Source organism: Xenopus laevis, chromosome 6S (assembly GCF_017654675.1).
Source record: "Xenopus laevis strain J_2021 chromosome 6S, Xenopus_laevis_v10.1, whole genome shotgun sequence".
In the NCBI taxonomy this organism is placed as follows: domain Eukaryota; kingdom Metazoa; phylum Chordata; class Amphibia; order Anura; family Pipidae; genus Xenopus; species Xenopus laevis.
In genome coordinates, this window is record NC_054382.1 from 83289852 (window position 1) to 83303620 (window position 13769).

Here is a 13769-nt window from a genome sequence, read left to right on the forward strand (position 1 = left end):
AGACTATTCACGATTTTTAATGAGTTCTTACAGTTCACTAAGGCTAGCCCCCTGCTCTCCTGCTAAGCTCTCTGACTACTTTGCTGAGCTGACTGACAACTGTTACTTTGTATCAACAGTCAGCTGTCCTTAGCCTGCATCCTCCAAACCCCACAATTCCCTGCATACATGATTTCAATAAGCAAAGGAAAATCACAGTGCAATGCATTGTGGGTTATGTAGTTCCTGCATGCTGTCTGTAAGCTGTGGAGAAGTTGTTACAGTTTGTAACATCAGTGATTTAGTCCCTCCTTCCCTGCCAGGATTTCAAATGATGCCGAAAGAGAAGAACTGTTAAACAGCTGGATTTCAGCATAGAAAATGGCATTTATTCATACTTTTTGAAGAAACAGGTAACTGTGATGGATATATTAGGGGTTTCTGTGTTACGTGGACTTCTTTTCAAATTTTGGTTTGGAAGCCGGAGTTCCCCTTTAAGAACAAAATTGTCATACATTGCCTACATTATATTAAAATTAAGTGTAAATCTGTGCTAGAATAATGCACTGCTTCATAATTGCTCATGTGAAGACATGTCATGTTATGGCCTAGAGACATTCTCCTAAGTCTTGAACACAGAAGCACTAAGCACAAAGAACCACTCTTCCCTCTCTTGGCTTTGGGGCAAAAGCAAGCACCCAGCCAACTGAGAGTAGCATCTTCATACTTTTCTTATGATTCTTAGGCTGATCTTCAGAAAATATGGTATTCAATGCAGAGTGGTTTCCCTACTCATAATTATTCCTATGTAAACTTCTCTGTAACAGTAAAACTGACAGTAGGATATTTTACAGAATTAAAGAGGAACTTCACATTCTTCTTTAAACTGCAGACAAGGAGAGCATAGCTATGAGTATAGGTATTACTACTTTTAATATAGAACTTTTCAGTGTTCATGGAAAACATATAAATGCTACATAATTTGATGTGCAACAAAGCAGCTATAGCTGTTCTATAGTTCTTTACCAAATTACACACAACAGCCTCCCTAGGCTTAATTTCTAGAGTGAGGAACTACCTGTGTATATATTGTATTTGCAAGAGAACTTAGAATAAGAAGGGACTTGTAGAATGCGAAGGGAAGTATTTTGGCCTCCATAGAGTCATGTATCACATACTTCTCAATGTAGGAAGAAATTTACTTTCTGATGCAGTAGGGTTTACATGTAATAAAGAAGACAACTTGAAGGGTGTCACATGCAAGGTGAGTAGAAGGAAAGAAATACCAACAGTATATATAAGTTAATATATGTCTAGTACAGTAGTATGTTTTCTCAATAACTAGCGTAATTGCCTTATTTAAGGCAAGTAGAAATATACCTATTTAAATATCTTTTTAGCCTTTTCCTGGATCACCCTGAAGTTATATATAAAATATTAGAGATATAATTACCTTGATGGACATTTCTTTTAAAAGGGTAGCCAAATGAAGAAAGAATGAACATTTAAACATTCAGGGCAGAACATAGAAGAGTGTCAGGTTTATGAAAAGTGGAGAGCCCAAGAAATATTATGTAGGTGGAAACAGCAGGAATGTGCTGAGCCTTTGAAGCAATATATAATGTGTGCTCATTTATGGTTAAATTAGTGTGTGGGAGGAACAAACATTATTATGTGTCGAATGTGTTTGTAAAATCTACCAAATTGGTGTATACTGAAATAATCTAGTAAAGGTTATCGCTATATCATTTTTGAGAGGTTGAAATACCACTTGTAGTGTTCATATTATAGAAGGCTATTAGAATAATAGAATAATTCATAATTGTAAGCTTTCAGTTATTTTTCTCTACAATGACACCAGATCTTCAAATCTTCAAAATAGGTATGCTGCAGGCGAACTCCGAATCCCCATGGCTCTGTAGTTAGTTGCTTTTCATTAGCCATGCACAGACTTACATGATGTATTTTTCATAAGTGTATCTATTTAAAAAGGAATGTTGGAAGGCCCAGTATGTGACACTTCTGTGTTTCTATGTATTATTTATGGACAGTTTTTTTCACTCATGCAAAGAGCCTACATAGTGGTTATGAGAACAATTTCCCGAGGTAGAGTAGCTCTACACAAATACATCATGGGCTGACCTTAGGTAGGCTCAGAAGTTATGCAGGTATAGGACGTTATCCAGAATGTTCTGGACCTGGGTTTTTCCATTATTTGGATCTCCATGCCTTAAGTCTACAAACATTTAACTAACTATTTAAACATTAATTAAACTCAAAAGGATTTTTTTTTGCTTTCAATAAAGATTAATCATATGATGATGAGGTAAGGTACTGTTTTATTATTACAGAAAAAAAAAGGAGAAACAAACCCTTTACCAAAAAAAACCCCTACCCCCACCACAGGTAGACCTCCCTCCTCCACCCAGGCTAACTGGCCCACCAGGAAAATGCCCCATACTTTATACTTATTATATACTTTTATTTCAGCAGAGTTTCAGGCATACATTTTCTGGCTCCTTGGTAAGCTGACTGGGAGATCGGCAATTTCCGTATAATTCCCCAAATGCGCAGTTGTTGTAAGCTGGCAAACTGCACCAACTGTGCATGCGCAGAAATACCGATCTCCCAGTCAGCTTACAGAGGAGCCGGAAGATGGATGCGTGGAACTCCGCTGGAAGAATCTGTGGCAATGGGGCAAGTATAAAGTAAGGGGCATTTCCCCGGAGGGGCAGTTAGCCTGGGGGGGGAGGGAGGGAAGTCTACCTGGGGTGGGGGGTAGTACGGGTTTTTTTTCCCCACAGGTTGAATTCTCCTTTAAAAAATGGAATCTATGAGACATGGCCTTTCCTTAATTTTGAACTCTCTGGATAACAGGTTTCTGGATAATGGATACTTTACCTATACCGTTAAAAATGTCCAGCACAGTGATTGTAGATTGTATACTGAAGTGGATCAGGAATTAATGTGAGTGACATGTTGTCATGCTGTACAAAGCAATAAGGAATAAGTTGGCACAGCAATAATAAAAATAACGATACACAATTGTATTTTGCAGGAATACTTCCTTAGTTATCACACTGGCTCAGGTTGCCAAAAGCATAAAATGAGCATCCTTCTAAGTTCTCTTATGTTGTTTTTCTGGTCTAACCACAACATTGCCTTTCTAATGCGTTCACAAATACTGGCACACACAGCTTCCTTCCTTCACAGTAATAGATACAAATTAAAAGTGACATCTTTTTGGAATCTGTGCAGACTTGAAAGTGCACACAGATATCAGCCAGCCATTTAATGCATCCAAACTGCCAGTCCCAAATGCCCACACAGACTGGCAGTGACTTTGACTGAAAGATTCAGCCGCCTAATTAATTAAGACTGTCCCGTAGCATTCAAGTGGCACTTTGCTCATATGCAGCTTTTGCCATTTTTACGACATAGATTACTCCCCCAAGCACATGACCTTTTGAGCGTTTTGAATGATGCAGTCACTTCCACACCGAACATTAAAAACTCATTTGGGCAGTACTACCTCAGTACTACCTCAGTACTACCTCAGATGGCAAGTAGGCTGATAAGAGATAAGAGTCCATGGGGCAAATTTACTTACCTCTGAAGTTGCGCCAGCGTTGACTTTGCCGCACTTCGCCAGGGCTGCGCAAAATTCACGAAGATCCGAAGTTACGCACAAGTTACTGATCGTTTGCGAAGTTGCGCTATTGATGTTACGATCAGTGGTTTGAAGTTACGCTAGCAATCGGAAATTTGCATACAGCGCGAAATAGAAGTTTGAATGGACGTGTATGCTGCAGCAAATAAATAACACAACACAAGCCCAGGGAAACCTAATAAAATTATATAGAGGTGTTCTAATGCCCTACACATGTGCCCACAGTATAGTTTAGGTGCCATATGTTAACAAAAGTAGGGGGGAAGGAGGGTACCCTAAAAAAATTCTGATCTTTTTCAGCCTATCACCCTATAAAAAGCACTTTGCCTGGTCTGACCTGGCAAAGTAAACTCTGTCGAAAGAGGTAACGTTCAGAAAGAAAAAACCTAAAATAAGTAGTTTTGCCCCTTTGCCAGAGTGCAACTTTGCCTGGCGTTAAGAAGTTGCGCTATTCTATCTACTTTGCTAGCGAATTTTCCCCAGGGACACTTTTAGTAAATTGACGAAGTGGCAAAATTACGTAACGTTGGCGAATTTTCGATAGCGTTAGCCACTTCGCCGGTTAGTGAATTTGCCCCCATTGCCGGAAACAAGTTTGAGGGCATGACATTAATTCATCTGCACTTAACACAGTCAATCCACATTTCAGGACAAAGTATTTTGAAAAGACAGATGATTCAATCACAGCACAATCTTTAAAAAGAAAAAAAAGAGCCATTATGTTTGGGCAGATGGAATACTATAACTAGATTTTATTTTTGCTCTAGGCAAAGTAAATTGATTCTTCTCAAGGTGCACTGATTTGAATCAAGAGCAACTCCCCCACTGTCCCAGCATGCTTATTTGTTTCCATTTGGTGGGAAAAACCAAGTCACATTTTTAATAGTACAAAAGCTTTTGAAATATATTTCCTGTAACACTCATCCGAAATGATCCAATCCCTCCATGTGGCATTATGTTTAGTGTGTCTCTCCCTTTCTCTCTCTCTAGCTTTTGGAACTGCTTCTGCTGTCTCTTGTAGCAACTGTAGTCATAGCAACAAGGCTCTCTACAAACACTGTACCCATCCACATTAAATTGCCATCATTTACTGCGTTGTTGCAGATTATGTCAGTTTTAGCTTTAGATGGAGTGTAATATTTCACGAGTATCCTGCAACAGTTACTGCAGCTGTTCTATTAAAACACTGATCTCAATACATTCTTTTTACATAGAAGAGTGCCCAGAGTTGGCTTGAATAGTGTTCCAATATATGTTTATAGCAATAGAATTCCTTATTTATTCATCACGTTTTTCCAAATGAGTTATTTTAAAGATGGAATAAATGCAAGTAGAGCCTTGGATTATTTACATATTTGGTTTGCATTTTCCATAAGAAATCTACATGTTTTGCAGTTAGCAAAGTGGGTATAAGGTATGAAGTTTATGATATATCTGTCAGTAGTAGGGATGCACCGAATCCAGGATTCGGTTCGGGGTTCGGGATTCGGACAGAATTCTGCCTTTTTCTGCAGGATTCGGATTCGGCCGAATCCTTCTGGCAGGCCGAACCGAATCCTAATTTGCAAATGCAAATTAGGGGCAGGGAGGGAAATCGCATGATTTTTTGTCACAAAACAAGGAAGTCAAAAATGTTTTCACCTTCCCACCCCTAATTTGCATATGCAAATTAGGATTCGGATTCGTTCAGTATTCAGCTGAATCTTTCACGAAGGATTCGGGGGTTCGGCCGAATCCAAAAAAGTGGATTCGGTGCATCCCTAGTCAGTAGTGAATATTAAACATTTTGGGAGGGGGGGTACACAGTTTATACACTATACATGTATACATTGTGCTTTGAATTATTGATTCTTAATCCCTGCTCTTTATGTTCTTTTTATTTTCCTGTTTTATTCCTTAAAGCATTTAACTTCTCTAAACACTGATATTTGGAACAGCTTGAGGAGCCTGGATGAAAAAGTGTGCTTTACAGCATGGATAGCTGGCAGCATAAATGGAGAGTTCAGGGACTTTAAGTTCAGAGGAAAATGGGTGGCAGATGATTATCTCTCTTATATTCTCAGTCTGAGTAAAGGTATTGCATCCATAGTGCTGATGCTACTAATAAACTGCATCTTTAGAAACCAATGTGTTTATATAAGGATGTTATAAGAATTTGAAGACAATAATGTAAGTCTCCATTATTATGTACATTGGATTTCAAATAAATCCACTATATAGAATATGAGGATCCATGTTTGCAGATTCACTACTAGAGACCTATTGCAGAAAGGCTTGATTCACTTAAGTCTAAAAGCAAGAAACATATAAACAACATCAGTGACATACCTAGGGGCAGATTTACATATGGTCGTATATCGAGGGTTAATTAACCCTCGATATTCGACTGCCGAATATCGCAAATAGTTCGATCGAACGAAAAATCATGTGATGGAACGATTAAATCCTTCGAAACGTTCGATTCGGAGGATTTTAATCTATCGATCGAACGATTTTTCTTCGACCAAAAAATAGTTAGAAAGCCTATGGGGACCTTCCCCATACTTCGGTAGGTTTTAGGTGGCGACGTAGGGGGGCAAGTAGGGGGTCGAAGTTTTTTTTAAAGAGACAGTACTTCGCCTATCGAATGGTCGAATATTCGAACGATATTTACTTCGAATCGTTCGATTCAAAGTCAAAGTCGTAGTCGAAGGTCGAAGTAGCCAATTCGATGGTCGAAGTAGCCAAAAAAAACATTCGAAATTCAAAGGTTTTTTATTCTATTCCTTCACTCGAGCAAAGTAAATGGGCCCCCTAGTGTGTGGCGCTCCACCCCGAGAAAAAAAATCTTTATTGGGGCCCACAAAGCAATCCCTACCCACCCTCAGCCAACCCACTATTCTCCCACCCACATGCATTCTTCTGTGCACTTAAAGGTATAGTGTGGCTGGGGGGGGGATTCTTTAAAACTATAGAGGAAGAGGACTGAGACTGGGCTGAAATAGGGCCATAAATATATATGTGTGTGTGTATATATATATATATATATATATAGTGAATAAAGTACCCCCTATTGTAAAATATAAGGATATTATAAGTCACAGAGGAGTTCCATGACCATATATACAGGTCATGGAACTCCAAGGTTATTTCTGATATCCTCATATTTTCCAACAATGGGTACTCTATATATTATAATACACACGTTTTTATGAGTCATGTGACAAAAATGACATCACTATTTACCATTTATAACTGATGACATCACTAGTCACCTTTTATAAGGACAATATAATTACAATATATTTGTGAATTATATATATATATATATATATATATATATATATATATATATACCAATTGTAGCTCACGGTAGACAAATTCATGTGACAAGAGATTTTTTCCTATCAATGCATTTCGTTCAACAGGGGGTCATTGTCAGAATAGTGACAGGAAGTGAAAGACACATTCAAACACTCATAACAACCAATCAGTGCAATGTGTTATTATTACATCACTCACATAGGCAGCTAATATTAGCATATCATATACAATTAAAGTGTCATATCTTAAAAGCCACAGTGTGATAAATAGGTAGAAAAATATTAGCTAAAAACAAACAACAATTCATGTTTAAATCTCTATACAAACATACATAATCCAAATCACTGACTATATCAAACAGAAACATATTTCATCACACAATTCATTCTCTTTTTATACAGTAACACACTGTTAAATAAAGGCAAAGATATCAAAAGAAGCAAGTGTGTAGAATGTAAGACCTGTAGATGTTTATAGACTTTTCTACTTCCAGTTGCTGTTGGTTTTGAAAGTTATACCATAGCTTGCAGGAGGTGATTTAACGGTTATGTAGCAGTTATATACAACTTGTATTAATTCTCAACTTCAACAACCAAAACGTCAATATGTTTCTATTTAGTGAGTGCCAAAAATAAAATTCCATAATTTGCACAGATATTGGTACTGTATAACCAGCCAAATGACACCCTCTAGCATTTTTACTGCCTATACCTCATACATGTGTAGGGATGTGAAAATTTAGACACCCTTACACATTATTGACAGGCACCACCCTAGTAATATGGACACCTACGTGGGTCCTTATGGGGACCTTGTGCTTATGTAACCCCTGTAGTTTTCACAGTGTACACTAGATGGCACTGTGCAGTTGTATAAAGGTTTTAGGAACCATGAGGTCTGGGTCCATTACTTTAGCCCAACCAAGCAGGCTGGAAGGGAATGGGTATTGTGATCCTAGGAGCATTGGCCCTAGTAAATAGAATAGCAGTACTCTAGGAGTGATAGATAGCTTAGGTAGTTGAGCAGCTCAAAGCTCCAACGAGGAGACATTAGAGGGATTAAGATCCCGGGTACTAATAGCCCAGAAGTAGGGACAAAGTGTTGACACTAGGGATGATAGGAATTGCCCTAGATGCCAACTAAAGAGATCCTGAAAGCTGGCTGTACCTTTCACATTACTGCTACCTCTGCTGAAATGAACCCTTGCCTGTAGGGATACAACCCAATGCATGGTGCTGTGCTATTTGCTTCCTTTATGCTATCTGATTGCTCTGAATACTCCTTTGTGGATCTGTGCTATGTTTAAATAAATATACTGTGCTGGTTAAGCATTAAAGAACTACTGGTGCCCATTTATTAGCGATTGCACCTGGTTACAGTTGCACTACACCCTGCCTCCACCCCGATGCGAGGGCTTACCCCTGAGAGAGAGGGCCTCATTTGTAGTATTACCCCACACTGAAAGTAGCTAAAACTGACCACAGTAAAGTCAGTTTACTATAGTGCTACACATGGATCTGCTTTTCACCATGCTGCATCACTTTTTAAATGCATTAAAGTCTCAGTGCAGAAAAACAGAGTCGTGTATATCATATTTTCTATCTCATGCGAGATGTTTCTGTTTGTGTTGCACCTATTTCCATTAAGCTTATGTCTTTCATTATAACAACACCCCTGTAAATCATATAAAAGAACTCTTAAAAAATAAAAACATGTTGAACCAATGATTGTATTGGCCAATCTACACTATATTAACTAGCAATCCACATTGTCTGGTTTTACTTTTACTACGGGATGAGTAAATAAAGTTATCCAATATATAGGTTGATTACACTTATTATTTTATTCTTATTAGTAAAATCGAGAGTATACTTATCTAGGCTTTATAAACAACAGAGGAATCGGAAGCTGAGATTTCAGCTTTGTGTAACTATGGAAACCAGGCAATAAGAGCATTGGGACAAGAACAGGCAATCAGGAGGAGAAAAAAAAAGTGGAAGATAAGCAGAACAGAATTTGAATCAGATAAATGAGGAAACAGACAAAGGTCATGGAAAAATAACAGTTTTGTGACTGCAACAAGCCATGCGAGGACCTGATAAAGAAAGAACGTAAACAAGCATTTTAAGTGGTGTCATCTGGATGCTTCCTATAAATGAAAACAGCATTTCTTCTACTGCCAACCAAATGCTTTCTTTTAAGTAGTACATTTAAAGGGGAACTATCACAAAAATGTAAATTTCGCCATACTGAAATAAGAAACTTTCTAAATACAATCAATTAAATATTCTGCATTGTTTCTGAAATAATCAAGTTTATCTTCACTATCCCTCTCTCTGCATCTGTTTCTTTTCATTCTGTCTTCATGCAGCAGTTGGGTGTCCGATATTCATTGAATGTTAGATCCAATATATCTTATAGGGGGGCTTCCTTTAGTAGCAGATGAATTAGATATTCTAGTACAAACAAAATCTAACAAAATAACTGCCTTTTGCACAAATTCTGCATGTAGAGAGACCTGATGTCTAGTGATTTTAATAGAGTGAGTTCTAATACAGCTTCTAGGCAAAAGGAGCCCCCCTATAAGATATATTGGATCTAATTGTCAATGAATATCTGACACCCAACTCCTGCCTGAAGACAGAATGAAGAGAAACAGATGATGAGAGAGGGACTGTAAAGATAAACTTGATTATTTCAGAAACGGTACACGATTTTTAATAGATTATATTTAGAAAACTTCTTATTTCAGTATGCTGAAGCTTATATTAATTTTTCATTTTCGCGATAGTTTAAATAATAGCTAATTTCACTGAAGGTTCAGTTTGTACCACAATTTGTTAACCTTAGTGGCTTTTATACTTTAAATCCAAATAGAAATTGAGTTGGCTCTTGCAGGTTCTGATTAATATGGTGTAGTGGTTGCTGCCATGGAAACCTTTCCACTTGGCACACAAAATTTCATATAGAAGAAAAGCAATCCTCAAGGCAAACAATGATGCGAAGAATACACTTTTTTAACTTTTTCTCTCCCTCCCATAATTCTTGTGTATTACAAGAAAGCATATACAGTGTATATATATATTGTTTTGAGTTCTAACATTGACTAAACCAAGACAACACATCGGATGTTTTTTAAAAGTCACATGCTGTTACCCTGCACTGCTAAAAACTATATTTGCTGCAGAAAACCTATTACAATTTCAGTAAATAAGCTGCTGTTTAGCCAGAGAAAGGACTACAGCCTACGTTTAAGTAGCTGATAATTCATAAGCTGCGTAGAATACAATGGTTTTATTTTTTATTCCAGGATGGTAAACAGCAGTCATATCTCATTCTCATGGCTCAGAGTTATATAACAAAAGCCTCTCATATAAAATAAGATATTTGTTGCCAGAAAATGGTTTATTTTTGATCATCTAGGTGGAGGAAAAGATTTAAAGAATTTAAAAGAATTTGATTAGCTACCCTTCATCGGTCTGGCCTAATGAAGTCTCAGCTTTCGGGACACACGTGGGCTCTATGTTAAATATGTTGATAAGGTTTTATAGATAGCCCATTTGGAAGCTATTTAATACTGTTAGGCCAAGTACTGATTCTAAGCACAGAATGCTGGGGGCCTGTTTGTCCAGCATTACAATCTAATTGCACCAAAAGCAACTGCTGATGCTAAAACCTTCTGTTACTATATCTTGTCACATATTAATCATTTTATCAATCTAAACATACCTAATATCCCAGAATCTACAGCCTATCCATAACAGCATAATGCACCTCTAATAACCGACATAACCATATTATTTGTAATGCTATCCAGAGCATCATGGACCAGTAACTCTTATTTTTTTTTTTCCAGACTACTCTTTCAGGACCCCGGATATCATGTCTGTTGGTTCACAATCCATTACTCCTGGAGGCCCTAATGGAATTCTTAGAAGTCAGTCATTTGCTGGTTTTAGTGGGATTCCAGAACGCAGATCTCGGTAAGAATTTCTTACGCTTGAGCTAATCCAGGGATATAAGGTGAACTTCTGTACAGAATGTAACAAATATATACATTGTTTAAATGATGAACATCTCCAGTGAATGTAGCTGACAAATGTAAAGCAATACATGTCTCTTTTAAACATAATCACTTAGACTATAATATCTACTTAATGAAAGGAGCGCCTTATATTGTCCTGTTGAATTGGAAAATTACCTAACAAAGATTATGAATGACCCTCCTTGTTCTGCATTAGCATATTTCTGTATATGTATTATTCTATAGTGGTTCTCACAGTTAATATCAAGCACATTGCTTTACAAAAGCAGATATTGTTATAGCATAGAGTCATAAAGTCATACTATAGTAGCAACTGTTAAAGGTGACCAAACTGAACATAAATAAATCGCTCAAAGGGAGAAGTAGGCGAGTTGCCACCTTTTAACTGGACAGACAGATTTTTGATTGGGTTGTAGAGCAGTGCCTGTATTATACAATGCCTGTATCAGGTAGTGCTCCATGAACCCAGGCCCTAAAGCTGGCCATTGATGCAAAGATCTGATCTTCGGACCGTGTGTGGAGAATCCCAACATTTTTCGTGTGGTTAGTGGCAGGTCGGGAGATGGGGAAGTCCGATTGTACGATGATTCGTACGGTCGGATCTTTGCGTTTATGGCCAGCTTAAGGGAGACCAGCCACATCACAGGGTATGCCTGGATTTTCTGCAGCCAAACAGGTTTATCCGCAATAATAGACTTAACTGTTCTGCAGTTGTTGTAAAGTGCTATAAGCTGGTCACAGCCTGATCTACTGTGCTAAAGTCCATCAATACAGCAACATACTTATGTCTAAAATTAACTTCCCCAACAATTCATCTCAATTGTGTTCCATGTGTGCTGAATGCTGATGTGCATGTACCTTTATGTGTATTCAAATTCATCAGCCCCATTTACATTCGATGTATTGCCACCTCAATTATGTAATTAGGCTTGAATTATGGAAGAAAATCATGGCAACTTGCACTTAAAATTGCCCTTTCACACTGCACTTGTGTTGGTAAATGAGCCCTCAGGGTGGAGGCACATGGAGAGATTAGTCACCAAGCCAACAGTGGGGAACTTATCTCCCGAAAATGCCTGCCCACAGGCAAGAATGTGAATCGCTGGTGGGATGGCATGCATGTCCCTTTGTACTCCAAAATCACCTGAAGTTTCCTTGTGAGGCAATTTCAGAAAACCAAATCAACGCTTATGCCATCTCACCGGCGACCTACATTCTTACCGGTGGGAAGGCATTTTGCGGAGATTAGTCGCAGTAGTGAAGATTTATCTCTTAGCGACTAATCTCCCCGTGTGCCACCACCCTCATATGTTTAGTTGAGATGTTACTTTGGTATTTTGTTTCTGTTCTAATCCTTGATAACCCATGTTTGTCTTTGTTTTAACTAATTATACAAGTAAATCTTGTAGATAACTTTTGTCTGCATTAATGCATTATCTTTTTCATTAAGATGTAACTCCTTCCTTGGAAGCACCTCCGTACCCAAGAAGCCTCAAGCAAAACAAAAGAAAATGCATAACTTAGTTCACAAAGTTAATAGCACATCTAAAGAGCCTCATCCTGAAAGGGTTGAAGAAATATATGGAGCTTTAAAGAATGGACTTGAGTAAGTACTATAATAACCCCTTATTGTGTGATGTAATTTGGATCTCCAGTTCTGTTCAGTCTTCATCATATTGTATAGTAATTGATTTGTTTTGATAGTGAATATCTAGAAGGTCACCAAGCTGAGCTAGACAAGCTGACTTCCCAATTAAAAGACATGAAAAGAAATTCAAGATTGGTAAGTGGACAAATTACTTCCCAATTAAATATATATTTTGAGAAAGGCTCTGGAAGGGCCGAAACGTTAGTCCATAGTTCTTTAATAAATTATTATTCATTTTTTTAAGACCTGTGAGTGCTGATATATATATATACATACAGTTATGGGATCCATTATCCAGAAACCCATTATCCAGAAAGCTCTGAATTACAGAAAGGTTGTCTCCCGTAGATTCCATTTTATTCAAATAATCCAAAATGTTTAAAATGATACTTGATCCCAACTAAGATATAATTAATCCTTATTGGAGGTAAAACCAGCCTATTGGGTTTATTTGGGGGCACATTTACTTAGCTCGAGTGAATGAATAGAATAAAAAATACTTTGAATTTCAAAAGTTTTTTTTGGCTACTTCGACCATAGAATTGGCTACTTCGACTACGACTTCGACTCGAATGTTTCGAACTAAAAACCGTTCGACTATTCAACCATTCGATAGTCGAAGTACTGTCTCTGTAAAAAAAACTTCGACCCCCTATTTCGCCAACTAAAACCTACCGAACATCAATGTTAGCCTATGGGGAAGGTCCCCATAGGTTTTCCTGTCAATTTGCGATCGAAGGAAAATCGTTTGATCGATGGATTAAACCATTTCGACGGTCGAATATCGAGCGTTAATTAACCCTCGATATTCGACCCATAGTAAATGTGCTCCTTAATGTTTTCATGATTTTCTAGTACATTTAAGGTATGGAGATTAAAATTACGGAAAGATCAATTATATGGAAAACTCCAGGTCCCAAGCATTCTGGATAACAGATCCCATACATGTGTATATATATATATATATATATATATATATATATATATATATATATATATATATATATATATATATACACATATACACACCAGTGTGTGTTATAAAAGGTTTCTTGCTTTATAGTGTGGATAGAGCCTGAGTGTATGAGAGAGCCCACAATGTTAACAATTTCAGAGAATATAGG

At 37.5% G+C, this 13769-nt stretch overlaps 1 protein-coding gene across 5 annotated transcripts in view; it reads left to right on the plus strand.

Annotated features, from left to right (window-relative positions):
• Positions 1-13769, plus strand: part of ripor2.S (RHO family interacting cell polarization regulator 2 S homeolog) — a 111538-nt gene that overhangs the window by 47860 nt on the left and 49909 nt on the right. For all 5 annotated transcript variants that reach the window (XM_041567770.1, XM_018269534.2, XM_018269532.2 and 2 more), the window contains exons 2-4: positions 10809-10935; positions 12448-12603; positions 12702-12780. In XM_041567770.1, the coding sequence (XP_041423704.1) occupies positions 10809-10935; positions 12448-12603; positions 12702-12780 (362 nt within the window). The remainder of the gene's footprint in view (positions 1-10808; positions 10936-12447; positions 12604-12701; positions 12781-13769) is intronic.